The sequence below is a fragment of the Somniosus microcephalus genome, chromosome 21, assembly GCF_052327205.1.
Source record: "Somniosus microcephalus isolate GS21.2 chromosome 21, FLI_Smic_1.0, whole genome shotgun sequence".
NCBI classification, from domain to species: domain Eukaryota; kingdom Metazoa; phylum Chordata; class Chondrichthyes; order Squaliformes; family Somniosidae; genus Somniosus; species Somniosus microcephalus.
In genome coordinates this window covers 5,630,535-5,657,454 of record NC_141007.1, presented here as the reverse complement: position 1 = coordinate 5,657,454, position 26,920 = coordinate 5,630,535, and the positions used below count along the sequence as shown (strand labels likewise).

Below are 26,920 nucleotides of genomic sequence, written 5' to 3'. Positions count from 1 at the left end.
ACAGTGCGGCGCTCCCTCAGTACTACCCCTCCGACACTCCCTCAGTACTGCCCCTCCGACAGTGCAGCGCTCCCTCAGTACTGCCCCTCCGACAGTGCGGCGCTCCCTCAGTACAGCCTCTCCGACATTGCGGCGCTCCCTCAGTACTGCCTCTCCGACAGTGCAGCACTCCCTCAGTACTACCCCTCCGACACTCCCTCAGTACTGCCCCTCCGACAGTGCGGCACTCCCTCAGTACTGCCCCTCCGACAGTGCGGCGCTCCCTCAGTACTGCCCCTCCGACAGTGCGGCGCTCCCTTTTGCGGCGCTCCCTCAGTACTGCCTCTCCGACAGTGCAGCACTCCCTCAGTACTACCCCTCCGACACTCCCTCAGTACTGCCCCTCCGACAGTGCGGCACTCCCTCAGTACTGCCCCTCCGACAGTGCGGCGCTCCCTCAGTACTGCCCCTCCGACAGTGCGGCGCTCCCTCAGTACTGCCCCTCCGACAGTGCGGCGCTCCCTTAGTACAGCCTCTCCGACATTGCGGCACTCCCTCAGTACTGCCCCTCCGACAGTGCAGCGCTCCCTCTACTGCCCCTCCGACAGTGCGGCGCTCCTTCCAGTGTCAGTATAGATTTTTATGCTCAATCTATGGAGGGGGGCTTTGTATCGATGCCCGACTTTTAAACATCCACTTCAAAATGACTGGCACGGGAAGTACAAATCCGTTCTTAGAGATCTCAGGACAAAACAGTTCTGAAACCCGGAGCTTTACACAATCACTTTAGGAACAGACCCAGTGGCAGCACCTCCTGACCCTGAGGAGCAGCTCCAGTGGGGCTTAAACCCGTCAGGACCGGCTCCGACCTCCCGCCCGGGAGAGGGGCTGCAGCAGGGGGCCAGGGCTCGCTCGCTCTCTGCCCCAGTCTCTCTGTGTGTGTGTGTCCCCCTCACCCCCTTCTCCCTCCCCCTCACCCCCTTCTCCCTCCCTCTCCCCCCCTCCCTCCCTTCTCCCCTCCTCACCCCCCTCCCTCCCTTCTCCCCTCCTCACCCCCCTCACCCCCCCTCCTTCTCCCCCTCACCCCCCTCTCACCTTCTCCCTCCCCTCCCCTCCTCCCTTCTCCCTCCCTCCCCCTCCACTCCCTCTCCCTCCACTCCCTCACCCCCCACTCCCTCCTTCCCCCGACTCCCTCCCCTCACCCCCCGACTCCCTCACCCCCCCTCCCACTCCCTTCCCCCCTCTCTCCCTCCTCCCTCTCGCCCCCCTCCTCCCTCCCTCCTCCCCCTCCCCTCACCCTTCTCCCTCCCCTCACCCTCCTCTCCTCCCTCCCTCCTTCTCCCCCCGCCCTGCCTCTTACCTTCTCGCTGCTGCTCTGGGACACACTGTCGGCCTGTTTGAGCTCGGCTGCAGGGTCTTGGTGGTGCGGCTCCCCCTGGGCCTGGGCCTGAGCCTGGGCCTGCTCGGTGTCGGGGATGCCGTGGATGTACTCCTCCTTACACTGCAGCCCCAGGCCCCTCAGCAGCTCCTCCGTCTCCCGGTCCACCACCAGCAGGCGGGTCTCGCTGGCCACCGCCTTGATCTTCTGCACCACTTGCTGGTGGCTGTCCTGCTCCACATTGTCGCCGTTGACCTGCACCACCTTGTCGCCGGCCCTCAGCCCCGCGCTCTCGGCCGGCGAGGCCGCCTCCACCAGCCGGATGAACTGGCCCGTCTTGCCCTTCTCGCCGTGCAGGTGAAAGCCGTAGCCGCTGGCGCCTTTGCTGATGACACAGAGCCGCGGCCGGAGCTGCTCCTTGGTCATGGTGCCGCCCCCGGGATCCCCCTCACTCTCTGGGCCTCACACTCTGCACCGGACCGGAGCCCCACCGACTGCAACTCGCTCTCGGCCGGGCGGCAGAATCTGAGCTCCCCGCGGCCCCGCCCACCCCGCGGACTGACAGCCCGGCCCCGCCCACCCCGCGGACTGACAGCCCGGCCCCGCCCACCCCGCGGACTGACAGCCCGGCCCGCCGATCACCCGCGGCCCCGCCCACCCCGCGGACTGACAGCCCGGCCCCGCCCACCCCGCGGACTGACAGCCCGGCCCGCCGATCACCCGCGGCCCCGCCCACCCCGCGGACTGACAGCCGGCCCCGCCCACCCCGCGGACTGACAGCCCGGCCCCGCCCACCCCGCGGACTGACAGCCCGGCCCCGCCCACCCCGCGGACTGACAGCCCGGCCCGCCGATCACCCGCGGCCCCGCCCACCCCGCGGACTGACAGCCCGGCCCCACCCACCCCGCGGACTGACAGCCCGGCCCCGCCCACCCCGCGGACTGACAACCCAGCCCGCCAATCACCCATCGGCCCCGCCCACCCCGCGGACTGACAGCCCGGCCCGCCAATCACCCATCGGCCCCGCCCACCCCCGCGGACTGATAGCCCGGCCCCGCCCACCCCGCGGACTGACAGCCCGGCCCCGCCCACCCCGCGGACTGACAGCCCGGCCCGCCGATCACCCATCGGCCCCGCCCACCCCGCGGACTGACAGCCCGGCCCCGCCCACCCCGCGGACTGACAGCCCGGCCCGCCGATCACCCGCGGCCCCGCCCACCCCGCGGACTGACAGCCCGGCCCCGCCCACCCCGCGGACTGACAGCCCGGCCCGCCGATCACCCGCGGCCCCGCCCACCCCGCGGACTGACAGCCCGGCCCCACCCACCCCGCGGACTGACAGCCCGGCCCCGCCCACCCCGCGGACTGACAGCCCAGCCCGCCAATCACCCATCGGCCCCGCCCACCCCGCGGACTGACAGCCCGGCCCGCCAATCACCCATCGGCCCCGCCCACCCCCGCGGACTGATAGCCCGGCCCCGCCCACCCCGCGGACTGACAGCCCGGCCCGCCAATCACCCGCGGCCACGCCCACCCCGCGGACTGACAGCCCGGCCCGCCAATCACCCAAGGCCCCGCCCTCCCCGCGGACTGACAGCCCGGCCCCACCCACCCCGCGGACTGATAGCCCGGCCCCGCCCACCCCGCGGACTGACAGCCCGGCCCGCCAATCACCCATCGGCCCCGCCCACCCCGCGGACTGACAGCCCGGCCCGCCAATCACCCAAGGCCCCGCCCACCCCGCGGACTGACAGCCCGGCCCGCCAATCACCCAAGGCCCCACCCACCCCGCGGACTGATAGCCCGGCCCCGCCCACCCCGCGGACTGACAGCCCGGCCCGCCAATCACCCCGCGGCCCCGCCCCGTATCCCCGCCCACCGCACGGACTGACAGCCCCGCTCGCCAATCACCGCCCGGCAGCTACAGAGGCCCACTCAGCAATCTCGCCCTTTCAGCCAATCGGCTTGTGCGCTGGTCACGGGGCGGGTCCCCGCTCCTCATGAATATTTATTACTTTGCCCACAGATTTCCTTCTTATTGACCTGTTAAATCTTCATCAATTAATTCAACAGATGCAAAACGGTGCAACAAGGCGATAATGTTGATGTTTTGTATGCAGATACTGTTTGAACAGCCACATTTTATATGTGCAACTCGAGGAGGCTGCACCGCAAACTTCAGAATATTTGCAAACCCCAGCTGCGGTCGCCCGGCAACACGCGGCGTTGATTGACAGCCCGCTGCCCGTCAGCCAATCACACGCTGTGCGCTTTATCTGGGAATTGCACGATGATAAAACAAAGTTGCAAAGTTCCACGCAGAAACAAAACTTAATTTAAAAACAAAAGTCTATAAAAAGTGAGATTTATTTTTATTTTGCAGCTGCTGGCCAGAGCCCGCCCGCACTGTACACAATGCGCAGGGTTTATTTATCTTCAGGACGGTCTCGGGGAAGGTTTTGCTTTTTGACATTTTATTCGGTGCAATTTCCAGCACTTCTGTCGTTCAAATAAGTATTTTGAGTACACGGCACTCCCTGTCAACTTCCCCATTGTAAACTCCCCTGTCCGCAGCTCCTTGGGTGATGAGGGAGATAGAGAAGCAAAAAAAGAGGGTGTATGATGCATGTCAGGTGAATTCTACAAGGGAGAACCAGACCAAATACAATAGGTTGAGAGGGGAAGTGAAGATGAAAATAAAATTGGCAAAGAGAATATGAGCGTAGAATGGTGGTTAACATAAAAGGGATCCCAAAAATCTTCTACCGGCATGTAAACAGTAAGCGGTGTAGGATTTGCAAAAATCCATGAAATACAGTATACGGGTAGGGCCCCTGAAGTGGCCACATTGTGAGAACACAGAATGGAGTTGGCAGTTCTCATGGCCCAGTTCAAAAGGACACACACACAGTACCTTAAAGCAGTCTGAGTCATCATCGATTAGAAGAATCCAGAACCTTACTGTTTTTGATATTGTAATGTGGTTACAGCAGTAAACAAAACTATTAGCACCTGGAGGTGCGCTAATCGCTGGCAGAGCAGTAACCGATCTCAGAAACTGCTGAGCACACACAAACGGAGGGACACTAAACGGATTCCCATTATGGCAAAGCGGTAACCGATCTCAGAAACTGCTGAGCACACACAAACGGAGGGACACTAAACGGATTCCCATTATGGCAAAGCGGTAACCGATCTCAGAAACCGCTGAGCACACACAAACGGAGGGACACTAAACGGATTCCTATTATGGCAGAGCGGTAACCGATCTCAGAAACCGCTGAGCACACACAAACGGAGGGACACTAAACGGATTCCCATTATGGCAAAACGGTAACCGATCTCAGAAACTGCTGAGCACACACAAACGAAGGGACACTAATCGGATTCCCATTAGTTCGATTTGTGAGCAGTTAAAATTAATGTGCTTGCTTTTGTTAAAGCAACCTTAACAAAGGAAAACGGTTGATTTGGCGCCAAGATTAGGGCCAGAAAAGAGTATAACCGTTCAGGTAAATCGTCAGCAAGTCAGTCTAAGATTCGACCAGAGTAAGGAAGACTCCTCCGGAGACGGTTCACACCGTGAAGTCCAAGTCCAGTTACCATCAGGAGTTCGAGGACCGTGCGGAACAGAAAACGGCTCGAGGATTTCGGAGGACTTCCAAAGTTTGTACAGGAGAGCGAGTCCAGGAGCCGGTCCCATAAGGAAGGTCGGAGGTCCCGGACGACACCAAGTAGCAGGGTCCAGGAGCCGGTCCCATAAGGAAGATCGGAAATTCCAGACGTAACAAGAATTACCAAGGTCCAGAAGGGTTTCGAAATTCTGGTGAGCATAAAGGCCCAACTCTACCTAACTGACATAATTGAGGTATATTCAGTAACGGGAGGGTTTGTAACGTTAAGGGTATTTGTAAGTCAGGAGTGTGATTTATCCCTCGATGTGTCCGTGCGCTTCCCTCACCCCCACTTTTAGCTTATCGCTATTTTTAGAACTGTTTATATGCTTTAAAGTTATTTTTCTCAGTGTATAATTTAGTCCTCTGTGAGAAACGTTATTTTTCGTCTGCATTTATTCTTGCCATTTTTCGCTGTGTACATTCTCTTTCAAAAATAAAGATCGTTTTGATTTAAAACTCAATCTGTCTCATCTGACCATTTGTCTTCCGAGTCACGAGTTGGGCCAACACACAAAGGTTGTCTGGCAATAAGCCCAGTGTCTAGAACCGTGAGGGGGGAGCGCTTCGAAACCGCTCACGAGTAGTGCGAAAATCAAAACCGATTTAGCACACCATAAGCTCGTTATAACGACCCCTTACAGCGGGTAGTAAGAGGCGGGGTGGGGCCTATTAGAGACAACGAAGGTGATATATGCTTAGAGGCACAGGGCAAGGCTAGAATACTCAATGAGTACTTTGTATCAGTGTTTACTAAGGAGGTGGATGCTGACAAAATATCGGTAGAAGTGGAAAAGGTAGAAGCAAGGTAGATCAAGATAAAAAATCACGGGATTGGGGGTAATATACTGGCATGGGTGGAAGATTGGCTATCTAACAGAAAACAGAGAGTTGGGATAAATGGTTCGTTCTCGGGCTGGCAATCAGTGACTAGTGGTGTTCCGCAGGGGTCAGTGCTGGGACCCCAACTCTTTACAATCTATATTAACGATTTGGAGGAAGGGACCGAGTGCAACACCTGCCAATGCACTTTATTATGGTTATGTTTATGTTAATGTATTACAAGCCAAATGTATGCTGAATGTTTAAATGTCTTAATCTAAATGTACACTCTCGGGAGCCGCAAGCCTACATTTCGTTGTACTGCACTTGTGCACTAACAATGACAATAAAAGTTGATTTGATTTGATTTTGATTTGATTTGATGTCCAAGTTTGCCGACGATACAAAGATGGGAGGGAAAGCAGTGAGTGAGGAGGACATAAAAAACCTGCAAAAGGACATAGACAGGCTAAGTGAGTGGGCAGAGATTTGGCAGATGCAATATAATGTTGGAAAGTGTGAGGTTATGCACTTTGGCAGAAAAAATCAAAGAGCAAGTTATTATCTAAATGGAGAGAAACTGCAAAGTGCTACAGTACAAAGGGATCTGGGGGTCCTGGTGCATGAAACACAAAAAGTTAGTATGCAGGTGCAGCAGGTGATCAGGAAGGCCAATGGAATCTTGGCTTTTATTGCAAGGGGGATGGAGTATAAAAACAGGGAAGTCTTGCTGCAGTTATACAGGGTATTGGTGAGGCCACACCTGGAATACTGCGTACAGTTTTAGTTTCCATATTTAAGAAAAGATAAACTTGCTCTCGAGGCGGTTCAGAGAAGGTTCACTTGGTTGATTCCGGAGATGAGGGGGTTGACGTATGAGGAAAGGTTGAGTAGGTTGGTCCTCTACTCATTGGAGTTCAGAAGAATGAGAGGCGATCTTATCGAAACATATAAGATTGTGAGTGGGCTTGATCGGGTGGATGCGGGGAGGATGTTTCCACTGATGGGTGAGACTAGAACCAGGGGGCATAATCTTAGAATAAGGGGCTGCCCTTTCAAAACTGAGATGAGGAGAAACTTCTTCACTCAGAGGGTAGTAAATCTATGGAATTTGCTACCCCAGAGAGCTGTGGAAGCTGCAACATTAAATAAATTTAAAATGGAGATAGACAGTTTCCTAGCAGATAAGGGAATTAGGGGTTACGGGGAGAGGGCAGGGAAGTGGACGTGAGTCTAGATTCAGATCAGCCATGATCCTATTGAATGGCGGAGCAGGCCCGAGGGGCCATATGGCCTACTCCTGCTCCTATTTCTTATGTTCTTATAAGCAATGGAAGGGGTGAAAATTGATAGACAGGTGTACTGGAAAGGCTGGGTATGCTTAGAGTGGATAAGTCGCCTGGTCCAGGTGGCTTGCATCCCAGGTTGCTAAGGGAATTGGGGGAGGAGAGAGCGGAAGGGCTTGCCATAATTTTCCAATCTTCCCGAGATGCAGGGGAGGTGCCTGAGGATTGGAAAGTGGCAAATGCGACACCATTGTTCAAGAAAGGACAATCCTAGTAACTACAGGCCAGTCAGTTTAACATCAGTGGTGGGTAAAGTTTTGGAAACAATAATGAAGGAAAAAATTAATGGGCATTTGGAGAGGTTTAAGCTAATTAAGGAGAGCCAACACAGGTTTGTAAAAGACAGATCGTATTTGACTAATCTAATTGAATTTTTTGATGAAGTAACAGAGAGGATTGATGAAGGGAATGCAACGGTTGTTGTCTACATGGATTTTAGGAAGGCGTTTGACAAAGTACCACATAGAAGGCTGGTTAACAAAATTGAGGCTCATGGAATAGGCGGGTCAGTGGCAGCTTGGATAAGGAAACCAGCGAGTTGTGGTAAATGGCTGTTTTTCAGACTGGAGGATGGTAGACAGTGGTGTTCCCCAAAGGTCAGTGCTTTTTTTGATAGAAACATAGAAGATAGGAGCAGGAGTAGGCCATTCGGCCCCTCGAGCCTGTTCCGCCATTTAATGAGATCATGACTGATCATCCAAATTCAGTACCCTGTCCCTGCTTTCATAGAAAAAATGCACTATTCCCTGACCAGGAATCAAACACGGGCCACGGCGGTGAGAGCGACGGATCCGAACCACTAGACCACCAGGGAAACTGTAGCATTATAGGTGTAAATAAATGACCTGGATATTGGAATACAGAGTAGAATTTCTAAATTTGCCAAAGACACCAAACTTGGGGGTGTGGCAAACAGTGAGGATGATACCAATCAACTGCAACAGGACATAGAAAGGCTAGCAGAATGGGCAGACAAGTGGCAGATGGAATTTAATACAAGAGAAGTGTGAGGTGATGCATTTTGGCAGAAGGAACAGGGAGAGGCAATATACACTTAATGGTACAGTTTTAAAGAGTGTGCAGGGACAGAGGGACCCGGGAGTTAATGTGCATAGGTCCCTGAAGGTGGCAGGACATATTGAGAGAGTGGTTAGCAAAGCATATGGGATCTTGGGTTTCATAAATAGAGGTATTGAGTACAAAAGGAGAGAAGTTATGCTGAATCTTTATAAAGCGCTGGTTAGGCCACAACTGGAGTATTGTGTCCAGTTCTGGTCACCACACTTTAGGAAGGATGTGAAGGCCCTTGAGTGGGTGCAGAGGAGATTTACCAGAATGGTTCCGGGGATGGGGGATCTTAGCTACAAGGACAGGTTGGAGAAGCTGGATTTGTTTTCATTAGAGCAAAGGAGGTTGAGGGGTGATTTGATAGAGGTGTACAAGATTATGACGGGTTTGGATAGGCTAGACGGGGAAAGGCTGTTCCCACTAGTTGATGGTACAAGGACTAGGGGACACAGATTTAAGGTTTTGGGCAAGAGGTACAAAGGGGATGTTAGGAAAACTTTTTTACGCAGCGAGTGGTGAGGACCTGGAACTCGCTGCCGACGGAAGTGGTGGAAGTGGAGACACTCAATGTTTTCAAGGGGAGACTGGATAGGCACTAGAGGGAAATAAACTTGCAGGGCTACGGGGATAGAGCGGGGGAATGGGACTGACTGGATTGCTCTACAGAGAGCTGGCACGGACTCGATGGGCCGAATGGCCTCCTTCTGTGCCGTTATGACTCTATGGGGGCAATTTTTTAATGGGGGCGCGTTGGAGGCGGGATTGCTGCTTGGTGGGTTGATGTCCCGCCTCCATCGATTTATGGGCAACCCACGCTATTTTCCCTTGATTGACCTTGTTAAGCCCGCCCAGCGGGTTTAGCAGGCCAATTAAGGGAAAGCCGGTTGCAGAGAACGTCAACGTATGACGTTTCATCCGTCAAAAATTTTTGAGAGATGAATTGTCATCATTTGACAGCTCTGTGAAGCTGTCAAGCAGTGACATTCTCTGTAGTTTGATGAGGTCTTGAATTCATGAGATGGTTGTTGCAATGGAGAAAGCAACGGCCATCTGTCATCTCCAACGCGGAGGTGCGAGACTCTCCGCATACCCACCGACTGAAGCCTGCAGGAAGAAACAAAGGTAAGTACACTTTTACTAACACTTTGCACTTACCTCAGATACTCACCTCTACACTCTTGCACCCATCACTTAACTTCACAGCACACCTTTACACCCCTCCGACCCCCGCAGACCCAGTACTGGCGGGTTTCGGAGCCTTCGGGAAGCCTGCACTTATGAGGGCAAAAAGGGGATAATCCCATTTTCTGCCTGTTAACTACCTGTTGACAGGCAGTTAATAGGCTTTAATCGCTTCCCGCCTCCAAGGAGACGGGACCCGGCGCGGGACAGCTACTCGCCTCCTGGCAAGATGGCATGGAAGCAGGCTGGGGGTGGGTTGGGCGCCCGCCCCCAAATTCTGCCATTTGCCCTGCAGTCCCGCCCCCATACCCGCCTCCCCAGGGCTGGCAAAATTGCCCCCTATGACTTTATTTCGGAAAATGTCAATGTAAATGTTAAGTCTGTGTGTTATAATGAGAATTACTACACAGACCACAAGAGTAACTTTTAACAGGTCTTTACTAGTCGAAGGTCCGGGCTGAACTGCCCAATAAATCATTACACAGCACTTATATACCGGTGTGGTCACCACCGGTATTACAGTATACAGCAGCCAAGATAAAGTAGTGCAACTCTTAAAACAGTTCTCTTAAAGGTGGAACGGTTACATACACCACAATCCTCCCTTTTTAGCTTAACAGTATATATTCCCCATTAACATAACATAATAACATATATACACAACTTCATGTAAAAACAGTTCACAGATTCAGTCTCTCTGGAGGCTTCCTGACTCAGTCCGGATAACGCCTCGGTGGTGTAGTAGTTTTCGGTGGTGTAGTAGGTTCTTTTGGCAAGGTCGATTCGGCTTGAATGCCAGTGTCGGGTTCATCTGATTCCAGTATCACCGGATCGGAGGTAGATCCTATGGGTATCTCTGCTTCATCATTAGGCGTATAGAGTTGTGGAGTAGGTTGTCCCTTTTCGGATGACTCTATGATCTGGTCAACGTGGCGCCTTATTATGCTTTCACCAATGTCCACGGTATACATCAGCGGTCCTAGTCGTGTGCAAATAGTTCCAGGCTGCCATGTCTCGGTACGGTAGTCCCGGGCCAAAACTTGTTGACCTATCTGGAAGGTTCTAGTTGGCCTTTCATTCATGCCTTGAAATTGCCGGTTCTCTATGTCCCTTCTGATGTTTGGCTTGATCAAATCCAGCCGGCATCTTAGTCTTCTATTGAAAAACATCATGGCGGGAGTTTGGTTTGTAACCGCATGTGTTGCATTCCTGTACGCCAACAAGAAGTTATCTACCTTATGTTGTAGATTTATGTCTTCCTTACCCATGGCCTTTATGGCCTTCTTGAAGGTCTGGACAAACCTTTCAGCTAATCCATTGGTGGCGGGATGGTATGGGGCGGACGTGTAGTGCTTAACCCCATTGTTTTTTAAGAACTTCCTGAATTCTTCGGACACAAATTGCGGTCCATTATCAGAACAGATCTGTTCCGGCAGCCCATTCCTGGCAAATATGGTCCTTAATACTGTGATGGTTTTTTCCGTGGTGGTGGAGGACATCTTTATTACCTCCGGCCACTTGGAGTGTGCATCCACCGCGATTAAGAACATTGAGTCCATAAATGGACCAGCAAAGTCGATATGTACCCTTTGCCATGGAGATGAGGGCCACTCCCATGGATGTAGAGGAGCTTGTGGTGGGGCGTTTTGGACCTTCTGGCATCCTAGACAGCTCTTGGTCATTTCTTCGATGTCTCCATCGATACCTGGCCACCACACAAACGCTCTGGCTAGGTTCTTCATTTTCACTCCTCCCAGATGCCCCTCGTGAAGCTCTTTTAGCACTTTATGCTGGAGTTTGGGTGGAATCACCACTCTGGATCCACACATCAAAGTTCCTCGGCACACTGACAGCTGTTCTCTTCTTTGCGAAAATGCTGGCAACAGTGGTTCGCCATGTGCTGGCCATCCCTTCACCGTTAAATCGTAGACTCGTGAGAGAGTCAGGTCATTTCTTGTTTCCTTTTCGATCGTAGAATTTGTTACTGGTAGACATTCCACTATGGTTGAGTGGAACATCTCCACTGGGTCCACTGTAGGCGCCTCTTCTACCGTTGGCAACGGTAGGCGCGATAAACCGTCAGCATTCCCATGCTGTTTTGATCCTTTGTATTCTATGTCATATTGGTGTGCCCCTAGGAAAAGGGACCACCTCTGTAGCCTTTGCGCTGTCATAATGGAAACACCCTTTTTAGGGTTGAATATGGATACCAACGGCTGGTGGTCTGTCAGCAGTGTAAACTTCTGGCCCTGCAGGTAATGATTAAACTTCTTTACTCCCCACACCAGGCTGAGAGCCTCCCTATCTATCTGAGCATAGTTGCGCTCAGCGGAGGTCAATGATCTGGATGCAAATGCGACTGGCCTTCCCGAGCCATTTGGCAACTTGTGTGAGAGTACTGCTCCAATACCATAAGGAGAAGCATCACAAGCTAAACGAATAGGTAGCGTTGGGTTGAAGTGAGCCAACACTTCCTCTGAGGTGATCAATGCCTTGCTTTTGCGAAAGGCCTTCTTACAGTCCTCGCTCCACTTCCATGGTACTTCTTTCTGCAAAAGAGCATTCAGCGGGTGCAGCACCGTGGATAGATTTGGCAGAAACTTATGGTAATAGTTAATCAACCCTAGGAACGACCTCAACTGGGATACATTTTCCGGAGCGGGAGCCTTCACAACAGCTTCGATCTTGTCAGGTGACTTGTGCAGCCCCTCCTGGTCAATGACATGACCACAGTACGAGATCCGTTTCTGAAAGAACTCACATTTCTGGCGATTAACTCGAAGGCCATATTCCTTCAACCTGGTGAGCACCAGTTTCAAATTTGCAAGGTGTTCCTCATCGTCATCTCCTGTAATCAGGATATCGTCCAAGTAACATTGAGTGCTTGGAATTCCCTGTAATACCTGCTCCATGGCCCTCTGCCAAATTGCTGGAGCCGAAGCCACTCCAAAAACCAGTCTATTATATCGATACAAACCTCTGTGCGTGTTGATTGTGAGATACTGGCGCGACTCTTCCTCAACTTCCATCTGTAAGTACGCTTGCGCCAGGTCTATCTTGGTGAAGCGTTTCCTGCCAGACAATGAAGCAAAGATATCCTCAATCCGCGGAAGCGGATATTGCACCGTGTGAAGCACCGGATTAACTGTGATCTTGAAGTCTCCACAGATGCGGACCTTCCCCGGTTCCCCTGGCTTGTTACTCGATGAACGCTTCATGACGGGAACAATGGGCGTGGCCCACTCACTCCAGTCCACCTTAGACAGTACTCATGAACGTTCTAGCCCTTCCAGCTCAGCTTCCACAGCAGGTCGTATCGCATAAGGTACCGGTCTGGCTTTGAAAAATTTTGGGTTTGCATGTTCTGCAATCTTGATTTTTGCCTTAATTCCTCTCAGTGTTCCCAGTCCCTGTTGGAACACCTCTTTAGCCTCATCCAATATTCTGGACAATCATAGAGTCATAGAGTTTTACAGCACAGAAAGAGGCCCTTCGGCCCATCGTGTCTGCGCCGCCCATCCATCCCTGTCCAGTCTAATCCCATTTTCCAACATTTGGTCCATAGCCTTGTATGCAATGGCATTTCAAGTGCTCATCCAAATGCTTCTTGAATGTTCAGGTTTGACATCTTTTTTTCCGGAATCTACCGTTATTGCGTTTAGGGAGTGCCAGCCCATATTTATTTTCCTGATCCACTCCCGTCCCAGAAGTGGTGGACCTCCTTCAGGTAGTACATATAAGTCCATTCCTTGGTGTTCTTTGCCCTTGTGTACCACCTTGACTTTTATCTTTCCGATGGGGTATACTCTTTGCCCCGTGTATGTCTGCAATACTATCTCCGTATCCCGTAGGGGAATATGTTTGAATAACTTTTTGTAATCTTGCTTATTCATGACCGTCAACACCAATCCGGTGTCCAATTCCATCTTCACTTGGACTCCTGCTATCTGCAGTGTGACCCAGATAGTTTGTAGGTCAGCTTCCTTACTCACATTGTGAATTCTCAGACTACCCAGTTCCTTGCTGTTGGAGTCTGAATCCGAATTCTGTTCATCCGAACTCTTCTCAGCCACCTTATGTACCTTTCTGCACTTTTCCTGCGGTGACTTTTTGTTGCTGGTCTTCTTTCCTGACCGGCATACTTTAGCTATGTGACCAAGCTTGCCACATTTTCTACATTCCTGGTTTTTAAACCAGCATTGGTTCTGATCGTGTGTTGTCTTTCCACAATGATAACATTTCGTTGTACCCAAAGCCATTTGATCTACGCTGAGTACCGTTGCCTTCAGCTGCATTTCTGCAGTGCCTCTCGCTGCGGCTTCGTGCGATGCTGCAATAGTGACAGCCTTATCAAGTGTAAGATCATTCTCTTCAAGCAGCCGCTTTTGTGTTCCTTCTTTCGACAATCCACACACGAATTTGTCTCTCAGTGCCTCTGTCAGACTTTCCCCAAACTGACAGTATTTCGCTAGCTTACGCAGTTCAATTAAATACTCTGCATTGCTTTCCTCTTTCAGTTGCGTTCTCGCATAAAATTTAAATCGTTCCGCTAACATCAGCGGTGTGGGGTTCAAATGATTTTTCAGGACAGCAACAATTTTAGCGAAAGTCTGATCCGCCGGTGTAGCTGGTGATAGAAGATGCTTCAATAGCCCGTATGTCTTCGCACCCATTGAGTTTAGCAAGGTTAGTGCTTTATCTTCATCTGATATTTTATTTGCCTTACAATATATCTCTATGCGTTCTACATACATGGCCCAATCTTCAACATCGGGATCGAAATCGTTGATGTTACCACGCTTAGGCATCCTCGCAATCTTCTTGAGAAACAAAAAGAAATTTTAATTTTTTTTTTTTTTCAAAATGGCGGTTTCCCGCGCTTGTCTTCTTCCCCCGCCTACGAAAATGGCGGCTTCCCACGTTTGTCTTTCTCCCCCGCTGGCTGTAATGGCGATTGCCGTATTGCTGCATTCGCCCTCCCCAGCGGTTTTCAAATCGTGCCTCCCAGCCCCTCTTGCAGTCCGGTCCTTTCCCCCCCCGGCTGTGGCTGAGTTCTCCGCGGTTTTTAAAAATTTTCTCCCGCGCCTTACGCTGACCCGGTCGCTGCGCCTCGCGGCCTCGGTAGCTGCCCGGCCTTTTTCACCGGTCGCGGTCGAGCTCTTTCTCGACGCTGTTGCCTCTCCCAGCCCGCTTGCAGCCCGGTCTTTTACACCGGCTGCGTTTGCATTCACCGCGGCTCCCGTGCCTTACTCTGCCCCAGTCTCAGCGCCTCTGGCCCCGACTTCTGTCCGGCTCTTTTCCCCGGCCATGGTCGAGTTCTCCGCCCTTATATCCTCCGTTTTTCCCTCCCCTACTTCATGCCAACGTGGCCGACTTGCTGCTCGTCGCTGATCGGCTTACCCACCACCGTGATAGAAGGGATGATCACTGCCTGTTGCTGATGGCAGGCTTCATGTCAGAATTCTTCCTTTGCTCTGCAGACCCGAGTCTTCTCTCAGCAGAATGATGAGGGCGGATGCCTCCTCTCGACGCCCGTTAAACTGCCTTGGATGTATCTCTGCCGCAGGGTAAGATCGTACTCGTCGCCACTGTTAAGTCTGTGTGTTATAATGAGAATTACTACACAGACCACAAGAGTAACTTTTAACAGGTCTTTACTAGTCGAAGGTCCGGGCTGAACTGCCCAATAAATCATTACACAGCACTTATATACCAGTGTGGTCACCACCGGTATTACAGTATACAGCAGCCAAGATAAAGTAGTGCAACTCTTAAAATAGTTCTCTTAAAGGTGGAACGGTTACATACACCACAGTAAACATGTCACACTGTAATTACACTGCAGTGCCACTGCACTGGCAGGAGGGTGTAATTACAGCGTGACAGGTTCCATTCTAAATCTGGACATGGGAATTTATAAATGAAAATATAAGTTTACATTATATATATCTGCACAAACCAGGTGTAAACAGAATGAACTTGACCAGAGTGTTTTATTTGGGAATTTGGAAAGAGAGGGAAGGAGTTGTTGCTTTTTGCCTACACTACTTGTAGTGCTTTGTGTTACAGGTAGATATTTAATTTCAGTGCCTTTTAACTTAAGCTAGATCAAGTAAGTAGTCAAGGAACTACATTGTAAACTAAGTTAGTGCTAGTCAGAGTAGAAATAGAAGAATATTTCAGATGAATACATGGCTAGAGGAATGGTGCCAGGGGGAGGGATTCAAATTCCTGGGACATTGGAACCGGTTCTGGGGGAGGTGGGGCCAGTACAAACCGGACGGTTTGCACCTGGGCAGGGCCGGGACCGATGTCCTAGGAGGAGTGTTTGGTAGTGCTCTGGGGGAGGGTTTAAACTAAAATGGCAGGGGGTTGGGAACCTGAGCAGGGGGACAGAGGAAAGGGAAACAAGGATAAAAGCAAAAGATAGGAAGGAGAAAAACAAAAGTGGCAGTCAGAGAAATCAACGGTTTAAATCAAACATGGCCACAGTAAATAATAATTCTAATAGGTTTAAGAGCGTTAAAAAAACAAGCCTGAAGGCTTTGTGTCTTAATGCGAGGAGCATTCGTAATCAGGTGGATGAATTAGCTGCGCAAATAGAGGTAAATGAATATGATTTGATTGGGATTATGGAAACATGGCTCCAGGGTGACGAAGGTGGGGAACTCAACATCCAGGGGTATTCAATATTCAGGAAAGATAGGCAACAAGGAAAGGGAGGTAGGGTAGCATTACTGGTTAAAGAAGGGATTAACACAATTGTAAGAAAGGATATTAGCTCTGATGATGTGGAATCTGTATGGGTAGAACTGAGAAATACCAAGGGGCAGAAAATGTTAGTGGGAGTGGTATATAGACCTCCAAACAGTAATGTGGAGGTTGGGGATAGCATTAAAAGGGAAATTAGAGAAACGTGCAAAAAGGGCACAGCAGTCATCATGGGTGACTTTAATCTACATATAGATTGGGCTAACCAAATTAGTAACAATACTGTGGAGGAGGAATTCCTGGAGTGTTTACGGGATGGATTCCTGGACCAATATGTCGAGGAACCAACCAGAGATCAGGCCATCTTAGACTGGGTATTATGTAACGAGAAAGGATTAATTAGCAATCTTGTTGTACGAGGCCCCTTGGGTCAGAGCGATCATAATATGATCGAATTCTTCATTAAGATGGAGAATGAAGTAGTTGACTCAGAGACTAGGGTCCTGAATTTAAATAAAGGAAACTACGATGGTCTGAGGCGCGAATTGGGTAGGATTGGCTGGGGAATGTCACTCAAAGGGTTAATGGTGGATAGGCAATGGCAAACATTCAAAGACCGCATGGATGAACTACAGAATTTGTTCATCCCAGTTTGGCATAAAAATAAAACAAAAAAGGTGACTCAACCGTGGCTAACGAGGGAAATTAGGGATAGCATAAGATCCAAGGAGAGGACATATAAATTGGCCAGAAAAAGCAGTAATCCAGAGGATTGGGAGCAGTTTAGGATTCAACAAAGGAGGACAAAGGGATTCATTAAGAAAGGGATAATAGAATATGAGAGTAAGCTTGCAGGGAACATAAAAACTGACTGTAAAAGCTTTTATAGATATGTGAAGAGAAAAAGATTGGTGAAGTCAAGCGTAGGTCCCTTGCAGTCAGAATCAGGGGAATTTATAATGGGGAACAAAGAAATGGCAGACCAATTAAATACATATTTTGGTTCTGTCTTCACAAAGGAGGACACAAATAACCACCCAGAAATGTCGGGGAACATAGGGTCTAATGAAAGGGAGGAACTGAAAAAAATCAGTATTTGTAGGGAAATGGTGTTAGGGAAATTGATGGGATTGAAGGCTGATAAATCCCCAGGGCCTGATAATCTATATCCTAAGGTACTTAAGGAAGTGGCCCTAGAAATAGTACATGCATTGCTGATCATCTTCCAACATTCGATGGAATCTGGAACAGTACCCATGGATTGGAGGGTAGATAATGCTACCCAAATATTCAAAAAATGTGGTAGAGAGAAAACGGGGAATTACAGACCGGTAAGCCTGACATCGGTAGTGGGGAAAATGCTAGAGTCCATTATAAAAGATGTAATAGCAGAGCACTTGGGAAACAGTGACAGGATCGGACAAAGTCAACATGGATTTACAAAAGGTAAATTGTGCTTGACTAATCTACTGGAATTTTTTGAGGATGTAACTAATAAAATAGATAAGGGAGAACCAGTGGATGTGGTGTATTTGGACTTTCAGAAGGCTTTCGATAAGGTCCCACATAAGAGATTAGCACGTAAAGCTAAGGCACATGGGATTGGGGGCAAGGTATTGACTTGGATAGAGAACTGGTTGGCAGATAGAAAGCAAAGAGTTGGAATAAACGGGTCTTTTTCAGAGTGGCAGGCAGTGACTAGTGCGGTACCGCAGGGATCAGTCCTTGGACCACAGCTATTCACAATATATATTAATGATCTAGACAAGGCAACTAGATGTAATATCTCCAAATTTGCAGACGACACAAAGCTAGGTGGGCGTGTGTGTTGTGAGGAGGATGCTGAGAAACTACAGGATGATTTAGATAGGTTGGGTGATTGGGCAGAAGCATGGCAGATGCAATATAATGTGGATAAATGTGAGGTTATCCACTTTGGTGTCAAAAACAGGAAGGCAGATTATTATCTGAATGGCAATAGATTGGGAGAAGGGGAAGTGCAACGAGACCTGGGTGTCCTTGTGCACCAGTCGCTGAAGGTAAGCATGCAGGTGCAGCAGGCAGTTAAGAAGGCAAATGGTATGTTGGCCTTCATAGCGAGAGGGTTTGAGTACAGGAGCAAGGATGTCTTGCTGCAGTTGTACAGGGCCTTGGTAAGACCACATCTTGAGTATTGTGTGCAGTTTTGGTCGCCTTATCTGAGGAAGGATATTCTTGCCATGGAAGGAGTCCAGCGAAGATTCACCAGGCTGATACCTGGGATGGCAGGAATGACGTATGAGGAGAGATTGGGTCGATTGGGCTTATACTCGCTGGAGTTTAGAAGAATGAGAGGGGATCTCATTGAAACTTATAAAATTCTGGCAGCACTGGACAGACTAGATGCAGGGAGGATGTTCCCGATAGTCGGGGAATCCAGAACCAGGGGTCACAGTCTAAGGATAAGGGGTAGGCTTTTTAGGACAGAAATGAGGAGGAATTTCTTCACCCAGAGAGTGGTGAACCTGTGGAATTCTCTACCACAGAAGGCAGTGGAGGCCAATTCATTAAATATATTCAAGGAGTTGGATATATTTCTTAAGGCTAAAGGGATCAAGGGGTATGGGGAGAAAGCAGGGACCGGGTACTGAACTTGGATGATCAGCCATGATCGCATTGAATGGCGGAGCAGGCTCGAGGGGCCGAATGGCCTGCTCCTGCTCCTATCTTCTATGTTTCAATGTTTAAGTTACCTAATTGCAAATTTGATTAAATTTAATTAAATAAAACAAGGTCATATAGGGCTGGCAGTGCAGGTGGTGTGCCACAACCGCAGCATGTGGGAGTTTGTGGAGAGCATTGTGATCCCGGACAACCATGTTTGCAGTAAGTGCCTGCATCTTGAGGAACTTCAGCTCAGCGTTGTTGAGCTGGAGTCTGAGGTGCAGTCATTGCGGGGCATCAGGGATGGGGAGAGTCACCTGGACACTTTGATCCAGGAGGCAGTTACACCCCTTAGGTTAGGTAGTGATACAGGTCTGGTTAGTGGTCAGGGGCAGGAGGGTGTGACTGCAACTCAGGCAGGTAAGGGGACCCCAGGTGCAGTGCTGGAGGAGCCTCAGCCTTTTCCCTTGTCCAACAGGTATGATGTTCTTGCTGCCTGTGTGGATGAGGGAAAAGCCTGCAGGATGGATGAGCAAGCTGACCATGGTGCAGGAGGCCATTCAAGTGGGGGGAGTGAAGGAATGTAGTTGTGGTAGGGGACAGTATAGTCAGGGGGATAGATATTGTTCTCTGCAGCCGTGACCGAGAGTTCGGTGCCAGGGATAAAGACATCTCCTCACGGCTGGAGGAGAACTTAGAGTGGGACGATCCAGTTGTCGTGGTCCACATAGGAACCAACGACATAGGTAGAACTAGGAATGAGATTCTGCTGAGAGAGTTTGAGGAGCTAGGATCCAAATTAAAAAGCAGAACCTCAAAGGTAATAATCTCTGGATTGTTGCCTGAGCCACACGCAAATTGGCATAGGGACAAACAGATTAGAGGTTTAAATGTGTGGATCAAAGAGTGGTGTGGGAGGAAGGGGTTTCAGTTCATGTGACACTGGCACCAGTACTGGGGAAAGAGGGAGCTGTTCCATTGGGACGGGCTCCACTTAAACCGGGCTGGGACCAGCGTCCTGGTGAATCGAATAACTAGGGCAGGAGACAGGGCTTTAAACTAATGAAGGGGGGGGTGGGAGGATTCAGGAAAGAGTCAATTTAAAAGCAGTGAGAGAAATGTCGAGGCTCTAGAGCAGAGTAGAGTTTTGGGTAAAAATAAGCCGAGTGAGTCAGGAAGGGACAGAGAGAGTAACAAAGGTAACAAGGCATCAGTGACTAAGGTGACATCAGGGAAAAATAGAAAAAAGTCAAAGCTAAATGATATGCGAAGCATTTGCAACAAAATAGATGAATTAATAGCGCAGGTAGAAATTAACAGGTTTGATCAAATAGCCATAATGGAGGCGTGGTTGCAAAGTGGCCACGGTTGGGAACTAAATATTCCAGGATACTTAACTTTTAGAAGAGAGAGGCAAAATGGAAAAGGAGGAGGGGGAGCCCTGATAATAAAGGATGGGATAAAGACAGTAGAGAGAAAGGATCTTAGCTCCGAAAATCAAGAAGTAGAATCAGTTTGAGTGGAGCTAAGAAACAGCAAGAGGCAGAAAACATTGGTGGGAGTTGTTTATAGGCCCCCAAACAGTAGTTGTAATGTAGGGCAGAGTATAAATCAGGAAATTAGAGGCACATGTATCAAGGGTAATACAGTGATCATGGGGGACTTTACATATAGACTGGGCAAACCAAATTTGCAGTAAAAATGTGGAGGACAAATTCATGGAATGTATGCAAGATAGATTTCTACATCAGTATGTTGAGGAACCAACTAGGGAACAGGCTATTTTAGATCTAGTATTGTGCAATGAGAAAGGGTTAATTAATAACCTTGTAGTAAAGGGGCCTTTAGGGAAGAGTGACCATAATATGATAGAATTTTATATTGAGTTTGAAAGTGATTTAGTTAAATCCGAAACTAGGGTCTTAAATCTAAACAAAGCAAACTACGTAGGTATCAGGGGCGAGTTGGCTAAGGTAGATTGGGAAACTACATTAAAAGGTATGATGGTAGACAAGCAATGGCTAGCATTTAAAGAATTAATACATAATTTACAACAAATATGCATTCCTTTAAAGCACAAAAACACCACAGGAAAAGTGGTCCAACCGTGGCTAACAAGAGAAGTTAAAGATAGTATTAGATCAAAGGAAGAGGCTTTTAATGTTGCCAAAAAGAGTAGTAAGCCTGAGAATTCGGAGGATTTTAGAATTCAGCAAAGGAGGACCAAGAAATTGATGAAAATAGAATATGAGAGTAAACTAACAAGAGACATAAAAACAGATTGTAAAAGCTTCTATAGATATGTAAAAAGGAAAAGATTAGCAAAAGTAAATGTGGGTCCCTTACAGGCTGAGACAGGAGAAATTATAATGGTGAATAAGGAAATGGCAGAGAAATTAAACAAATACTTTGTGTCTGTCTTCATGGAAGAAGACACAAAAAACTTCCCAGAAATAGTGGAGAAGCAAGGGTCTAGCGAGAATGAGGAATTGAAAGATATTCGTATTAGTAAAAAAATAGCATGGTGAAATTAATGGGACTGAAAGCCAATAAATCCACTGGACCTGATGGCCTACATCCTAGGGTTTTGAAAGAGGTGGCTAGAGAGATAGCGGATGCATTGGTTGGCATTTTCCAAAATTCCATAGATTCTGGAACAGTTCCCGTGGATTGGAAGGTGGCAAATGTAACCCCACTATTTAAGAAAGGAGGGAACGAGAAAACGGGGAACTACAGACCAGTTAGCCTGACATCAGTAGTAGGAAAATGCTAGAGTCTATTATTAAGGACGTGGCAACAGGGCACTTAGAAAATAATAATAGGATTGGGCAGAGTCAACATGGATTTATGAAAGGGAAATCGTGTTTGATGAATCTGTTAGAGTTTTTTGAGGTTGTAACTAGCAGAATAGAAAAGGGGGAACCAGTGAATGTGGTGTATTTGGATTTTCAGAAGGCATTCGATAGGAAAGACTTGCATTTATATAGCGCCTTTCACAACCACCAGACATCTCAAAGCGCTTTACAGCCAAAGAAGTACTTTTGAAGTGGAATCACTGTTGTAATGTGGGAAACATGGCAACCAATTTGCGCACAGCAAGGTCCCACAAACAGCAATGTGATAATGACCAGATAACCTGTTTTTGTTCTGTGGATTGAGGGATAACTATTGGCCAGGACACCGGGGAGAACTCCCCTGCTGTTCCTCGAAATAGTGTTTTGGGATCTTTTACGTCCACCTGAGAGAGCAGACAGGGCCTTGGTTTGGGGCAAAGGGAGGGGGAATGCACAAAAGGCCAGAGAGAAATGGAGAGTTCAGGGCAGCTTGTAGGACTGGAGGAGAACATAAGAACATAAGAAACAGGAGCAGGAGTCGGCCAATCGGCCCCTCGAGCCTGCTCCGCCATTCAATGAGATCATGGCTGATCCAATCTTGGCCTCAACACCACTTCCCCACTCTCTCCCCACACCCCTCGACTCCCTTGTAGTTCAAATATCTGTCAATCTCTGCCTTGAATATATTCAGTGACTCCGCCTCCACAGCTCTCCGGGGTAGAGAATTCCAAAGATTCACGACCCTCTGAGAGAAGAAATTCCTCTTCATCTCCATCTTAAATGGGCGACCCCTTATTCTGAAACAATGCCCCCTAATTCTAGATACCCCCACTAGGGGAAACATCCTCTCAGTATCCACCCTGTCAATCCCCCTCAGAATCTTATATTTTCAATAAGATCCCCTCTCATTCTTCTAAACTCCAATGAGTATAGGCCCAACCTGCTCAACCTTTTGTCATACATCAACCCCTTCATCCCAGGAATCTACCTCGTGAACCTTCTCTGCACTGCCTCCAATGCAAGTATATCCTTCCTTAAATATGGAGACCAAAACTGTACGCAGTACTCCAGGTGCGGTCTCACCAGCGCCCTGTAAAGTTGCATCAAAACTTCCCTACTTTTATACTTCCTACCCCTTGCAATAAAGGCCAACATTCCATTAGCCTTCCTAATTACTTGCTGTCAGGAATGACCCAGGTTGTGCCTCGCCTCGCCACCAGAGGGCACCATGAACTCTTAATTGTTTCCTTCTTTTTTTGTATAAACCAAAAAAAAGACATTAAACAAATAAACTATAACTAAAGGTCTGACAACCCTTTAAATAGACCTGATAAATCAAATTAAAATTTGGCCCCTTAAATCAATTACGCACTCCAGTCCCCGCGGCGCCCACCGGTCACGAAAGAGCTCGAGCTCGCCGGCTAATTGTTTCCTTCTTTATTCCTAATTGTACTCACCTGTGCATGGTTATATGCCTGCTATTTAAGTGGTGCTTAGTTTATGTTCATTGCTCAGTCTTGAGTTTCACTGCCTTGTGATTCCTCTTGCCGGCCTGCTAGCCTGTATCTGTGCTGTTGTTATTTTGTTTATTTCAAGTAAAGTCTATCTTTGTTTTTGCAACCTAACCTCTGCCTCAGTTTGCCTTCCTGCAGTTGGGTTCACCAAGTTCCATTCCTCACAACTTGCTGTATCTGCATGTTAACTTTTTGTGTTTCATGTACTCGGACCCCCAGATCCCTCTGTACCGCAGCATTCTGTACTCTCACTCCATTTAAATAATAATTTGCTTTTTCATTCTTCCTTCCAAAGTGGATAATCTCACATTTTCCCACATTACTACTCCAGTTGCCTAATTCTTGCCCACTCACTGAACCTGTTTATATCCCTTTGCAGAATCTCTGGGCAGGATTTTCATTGGGCCGTGGAGGTGGGATTGGAGGTGTGTGGGGGGTAAAAATCCCGAAATCGGGGGGTACGAACCCATCCCACCCCCAACCCGCCTCAATGCCAGTTTCAAAAGAGGCGGGTACCCGACCCGCACTGGGACCCGCCTCCCCGAGGCGGGAAGGGGATTAGTGCCAATTAACTGCCTGTTAACAGGTAGTTTTTAGTCTAATCCCTATTTTCATTGGTGAAATGTGGGATTCCCGACGGCTCCAAACCACGCCAAGTTAGCGAGGCGAGCCGTCAGGATGAAGGGCTTAGAGGGTTCGAGATGAGTGTTCAGGTGAGTGATGGGTGCATGAGTGCAGAGGTAAGTGTGTTTGGTGTGTGTAAAGTGTTCAAAGAAGTTTTACTTACATGTACTTACCTTTACAGCCTTCCTTCCTTCAGGTCTCGGGAGTCCCTCATCTCACAGAAAGCAGAATGGCTGCAATCTGTCAAAAGTTCCAGCATTCAGCTTTCTGTTCCAGGGAGATCTCTAAATCATCCTGAGAAGAAGGAATTAACTTGGAGTACAGATTGTCAGTGTTTGACAGCTTCAAAAGGTCTTGACAGATGAAATAACAATCTGTGATGTCACCTGTTGCCGGGTGGCCCTTAATTGGCCTGCTGAGCCCACTGGGCGGGCTCAACAGGGTCAATCAAGTCAAAATCGCGTGGGTTGGCTAGAACTCGATGGAGGCGGGACTACAACCCCGAAAGTTGTAGTCCCCCCTCCTACCCGCCTCCTCAATGAAATTCCAGCCCTTTGTGCCCTCCTCACAACTTGCTTTCCCACCTATCTTTGTATCATCTGCAAATTTGGCTACAGTGCACTCGGTCCCTTCATCCAGGTCATTAATATAGATTGTAAATAGTTGAGGCCCCAGCACTGATCCCTGTGGCATCCCACTAGTTACTGGTTGCCAACCGGAAAATGACACATTTATCCCGACTCTCTGTTTTCTGTTAGTTAGCTAATCCTCTATCCATGCTAATATATTACCCCCAACCCCGTGAGCTCTTATCTTGTGTAGTAACCTTCTATGTGGCACCTTATTGAATGTCTTCTGGAAATCCAAATACACGACATCTACTGGTTCCCCTTTATCCACCCTGTTTGTTACATCCTCAAAGAACTCTAGCAAATTTGTCCAACACGATTTCACTTTCATAAAACCATAAGAACATAAGAAATAGTTGCAGGAGTCGGCCATTCGGCCCTTCGAGCCTGCTCCGCCATTCAATGAGATCATGGCTGATCTTCTGCCTCAACTTCATTCACCGGCCCTATCGCCATGTCAATTGATGCCCTTACTAGTCAGAAATCTATTGACTTCTGTTTTGAATATACCCAATGACTGAGCCTCCACAGCCCTCTGGGGTAGAGAATTCCAAATATTCACCACCCTCTCTGTGAAGAAATTTCTTCTCATCTCAGTCCTGAATGGCCTACCCTTTATCCTGAGGCTGTGGCCCCTGGTTCGAGACTCCCCAGCCAAGGGAAACATTCGCCCAGCATCCACCCTATCGAGCCCTGTAATAATTTTGTATGCTTCAATGAGATCCCCTCTCATTCTTCAGAATTCAAGAAAATAGAGGTCTAGTTTACTCAATCTCTTCTCATACGACAGTCCCGCCATCCCAGGAATCAATCTCTGTGGCAAGTATATCCTTCCGTAGGTAAGGAGCCCAAAATTGTACACAGTACTCCAGGTGTGAGCTCACCAAGGCCCGATATAATTGGAAATAACAACAGAAAATGCTGGAAATACTCAGCAGGCCAGGCAGCATCCGTGGAGAGAGAAACAGAGTTAACGTTTCAGGTCTGGGGCCCTTCGTCAGAACTGGAAAAATCAGGAAAAGGAACAGATTTTAAAGCAAGTTAGGGTCTGGGAAAAGGGGGAGGGGATGAAAGAACAAAAGGGAAGGTCAGTGATAGGATAGAAAGCAGGAGAGATTAAGAGACATCGAGAGACATTAAGAGATATTCAAGGCGAGAGGAGGTGGTAATGGGACAGGTTAAGAAACTAAGGATGGCTCTAGATGGAGTGTGAATTGCGCTGGCAGAATGAAGGACAGCTGCCCTGTGGGAGAGAAGAAAAAAGGCCAGATAAAAGTGTGGATAAAAAAAGTAAAAATTATATATATATGTGATAGGGGCCGAGGTTATGATCTGAAATTGTTGAACTCTATGTTGAGTCCAGAGGGCTGTAGAGTTCCTAATCGAAAGATGAGGTGCTGTTCCTCGAGCTTGCGCTGAGCTTCCGTGGAACAGTGCAAGAGGCCGCGGATGGTGAGGTCTGAGTGGGAGTGGAGCGGTGAATTAAAATGACAGGCGACCGGAAGCTCGGGGTCACCCTTACGGACTGAACGGAGGTGTTCCGCAACGCAGTCACCCAATCTGTGTTTGGTCTCCCCAATGTAGAGGAGACCACATCGTGAGCAGCGAATACAGTATACTAGATTGCAGGAAGTACAAGTGAATCGCTGTTTCACCTGGAAGGGGTGTTTGGGGCCCTGGACAGTGGGAAGGGGGGAGATATAAGGGCATGTGTTGCATCTCCTGCGCTTGCACGGGAAGGTGCCAGGCGAAGGGGAAGGGGTGCTGGGGGTGGTAGAGGAGTGGACTAGGGTGTCGCGGCGGGAGCGGTCCCTACGGAATGCTGAAAGGGGAGATGAGGGGAAGATGAGTTTGGTGGTGGGTTCACATTGGAGGTGGCGGAAATGGTGGAGGATGATCCGTTGAATGTGGAGGCTGGTGGGGTGAAAGGTGGGGACAAACATAGAAACATAGAAGATAGGAGCAGGAGTAGGCCATTCGGCCCCTCGAGCCTGCTCCGCCATTCAATGCGATCATGGCTGATCATCCAATTTCAGTACCCGGTCCCTGCCTTCTCTCCATACCCCTTGATCCCTTTAGCCTTAAGAAATATATCCAACTTCTTCTTGAATATATTTAATGAATTGGTCTCCACTGCCTTCTGTGGTAGAGAATTCCACAGGTTCACCACTCTCTGGGTGAAGAAATTCCTCCTCATTTCTGTCCTAAATGGCTTACCCCTTATCCTTAGACTGTGACCCCTGGTTCTGGACTCCCCGACCATCAGGAACATCCTTCCTGTATCTAGTCTGTCCAGGCCTGACAGAATTTTATAAGTTTCAATAAGATCCCCTCTCATTCTTCTAAACTCCAGCGAGTACAAGCCCAATCGTCCCAATCTCTCCTCATACGTCATTCCTGCCATCCCAGGTATCAGCCTGGTGAATCTTCGCTGGACTCCTTCCATGGCAAGAACATCCTTCCTCAGATAAGGTGACCAAAACTGCACACAATACTCAAGATGTGGTCTCACCAAG

General features: G+C 49.0%; 2 protein-coding genes across 2 annotated transcripts in view; one reads left to right on the top strand and one right to left on the bottom strand.

Annotated features, from left to right (window-relative positions):
* The window catches only part of LOC147102563 (Na(+)/H(+) exchange regulatory cofactor NHE-RF1-like), a 156,770-nt gene extending 154,881 nt beyond the window's left edge, over positions 1 to 1,889 (bottom strand). The window contains exon 1 of the mRNA XM_085963214.1: positions 1,340 to 1,889. Within this exon, the coding sequence (XP_085819340.1) occupies positions 1,340 to 1,783 (444 nt within the window). The 5' untranslated portion in view covers positions 1,784 to 1,889. The remainder of the gene's footprint in view (positions 1 to 1,339) is intronic.
* Positions 1 to 26,920, top strand: part of mrps7 (mitochondrial ribosomal protein S7) — a 1,172,241-nt gene that overhangs the window by 656,447 nt on the left and 488,874 nt on the right. The window lies entirely within an intron of this gene.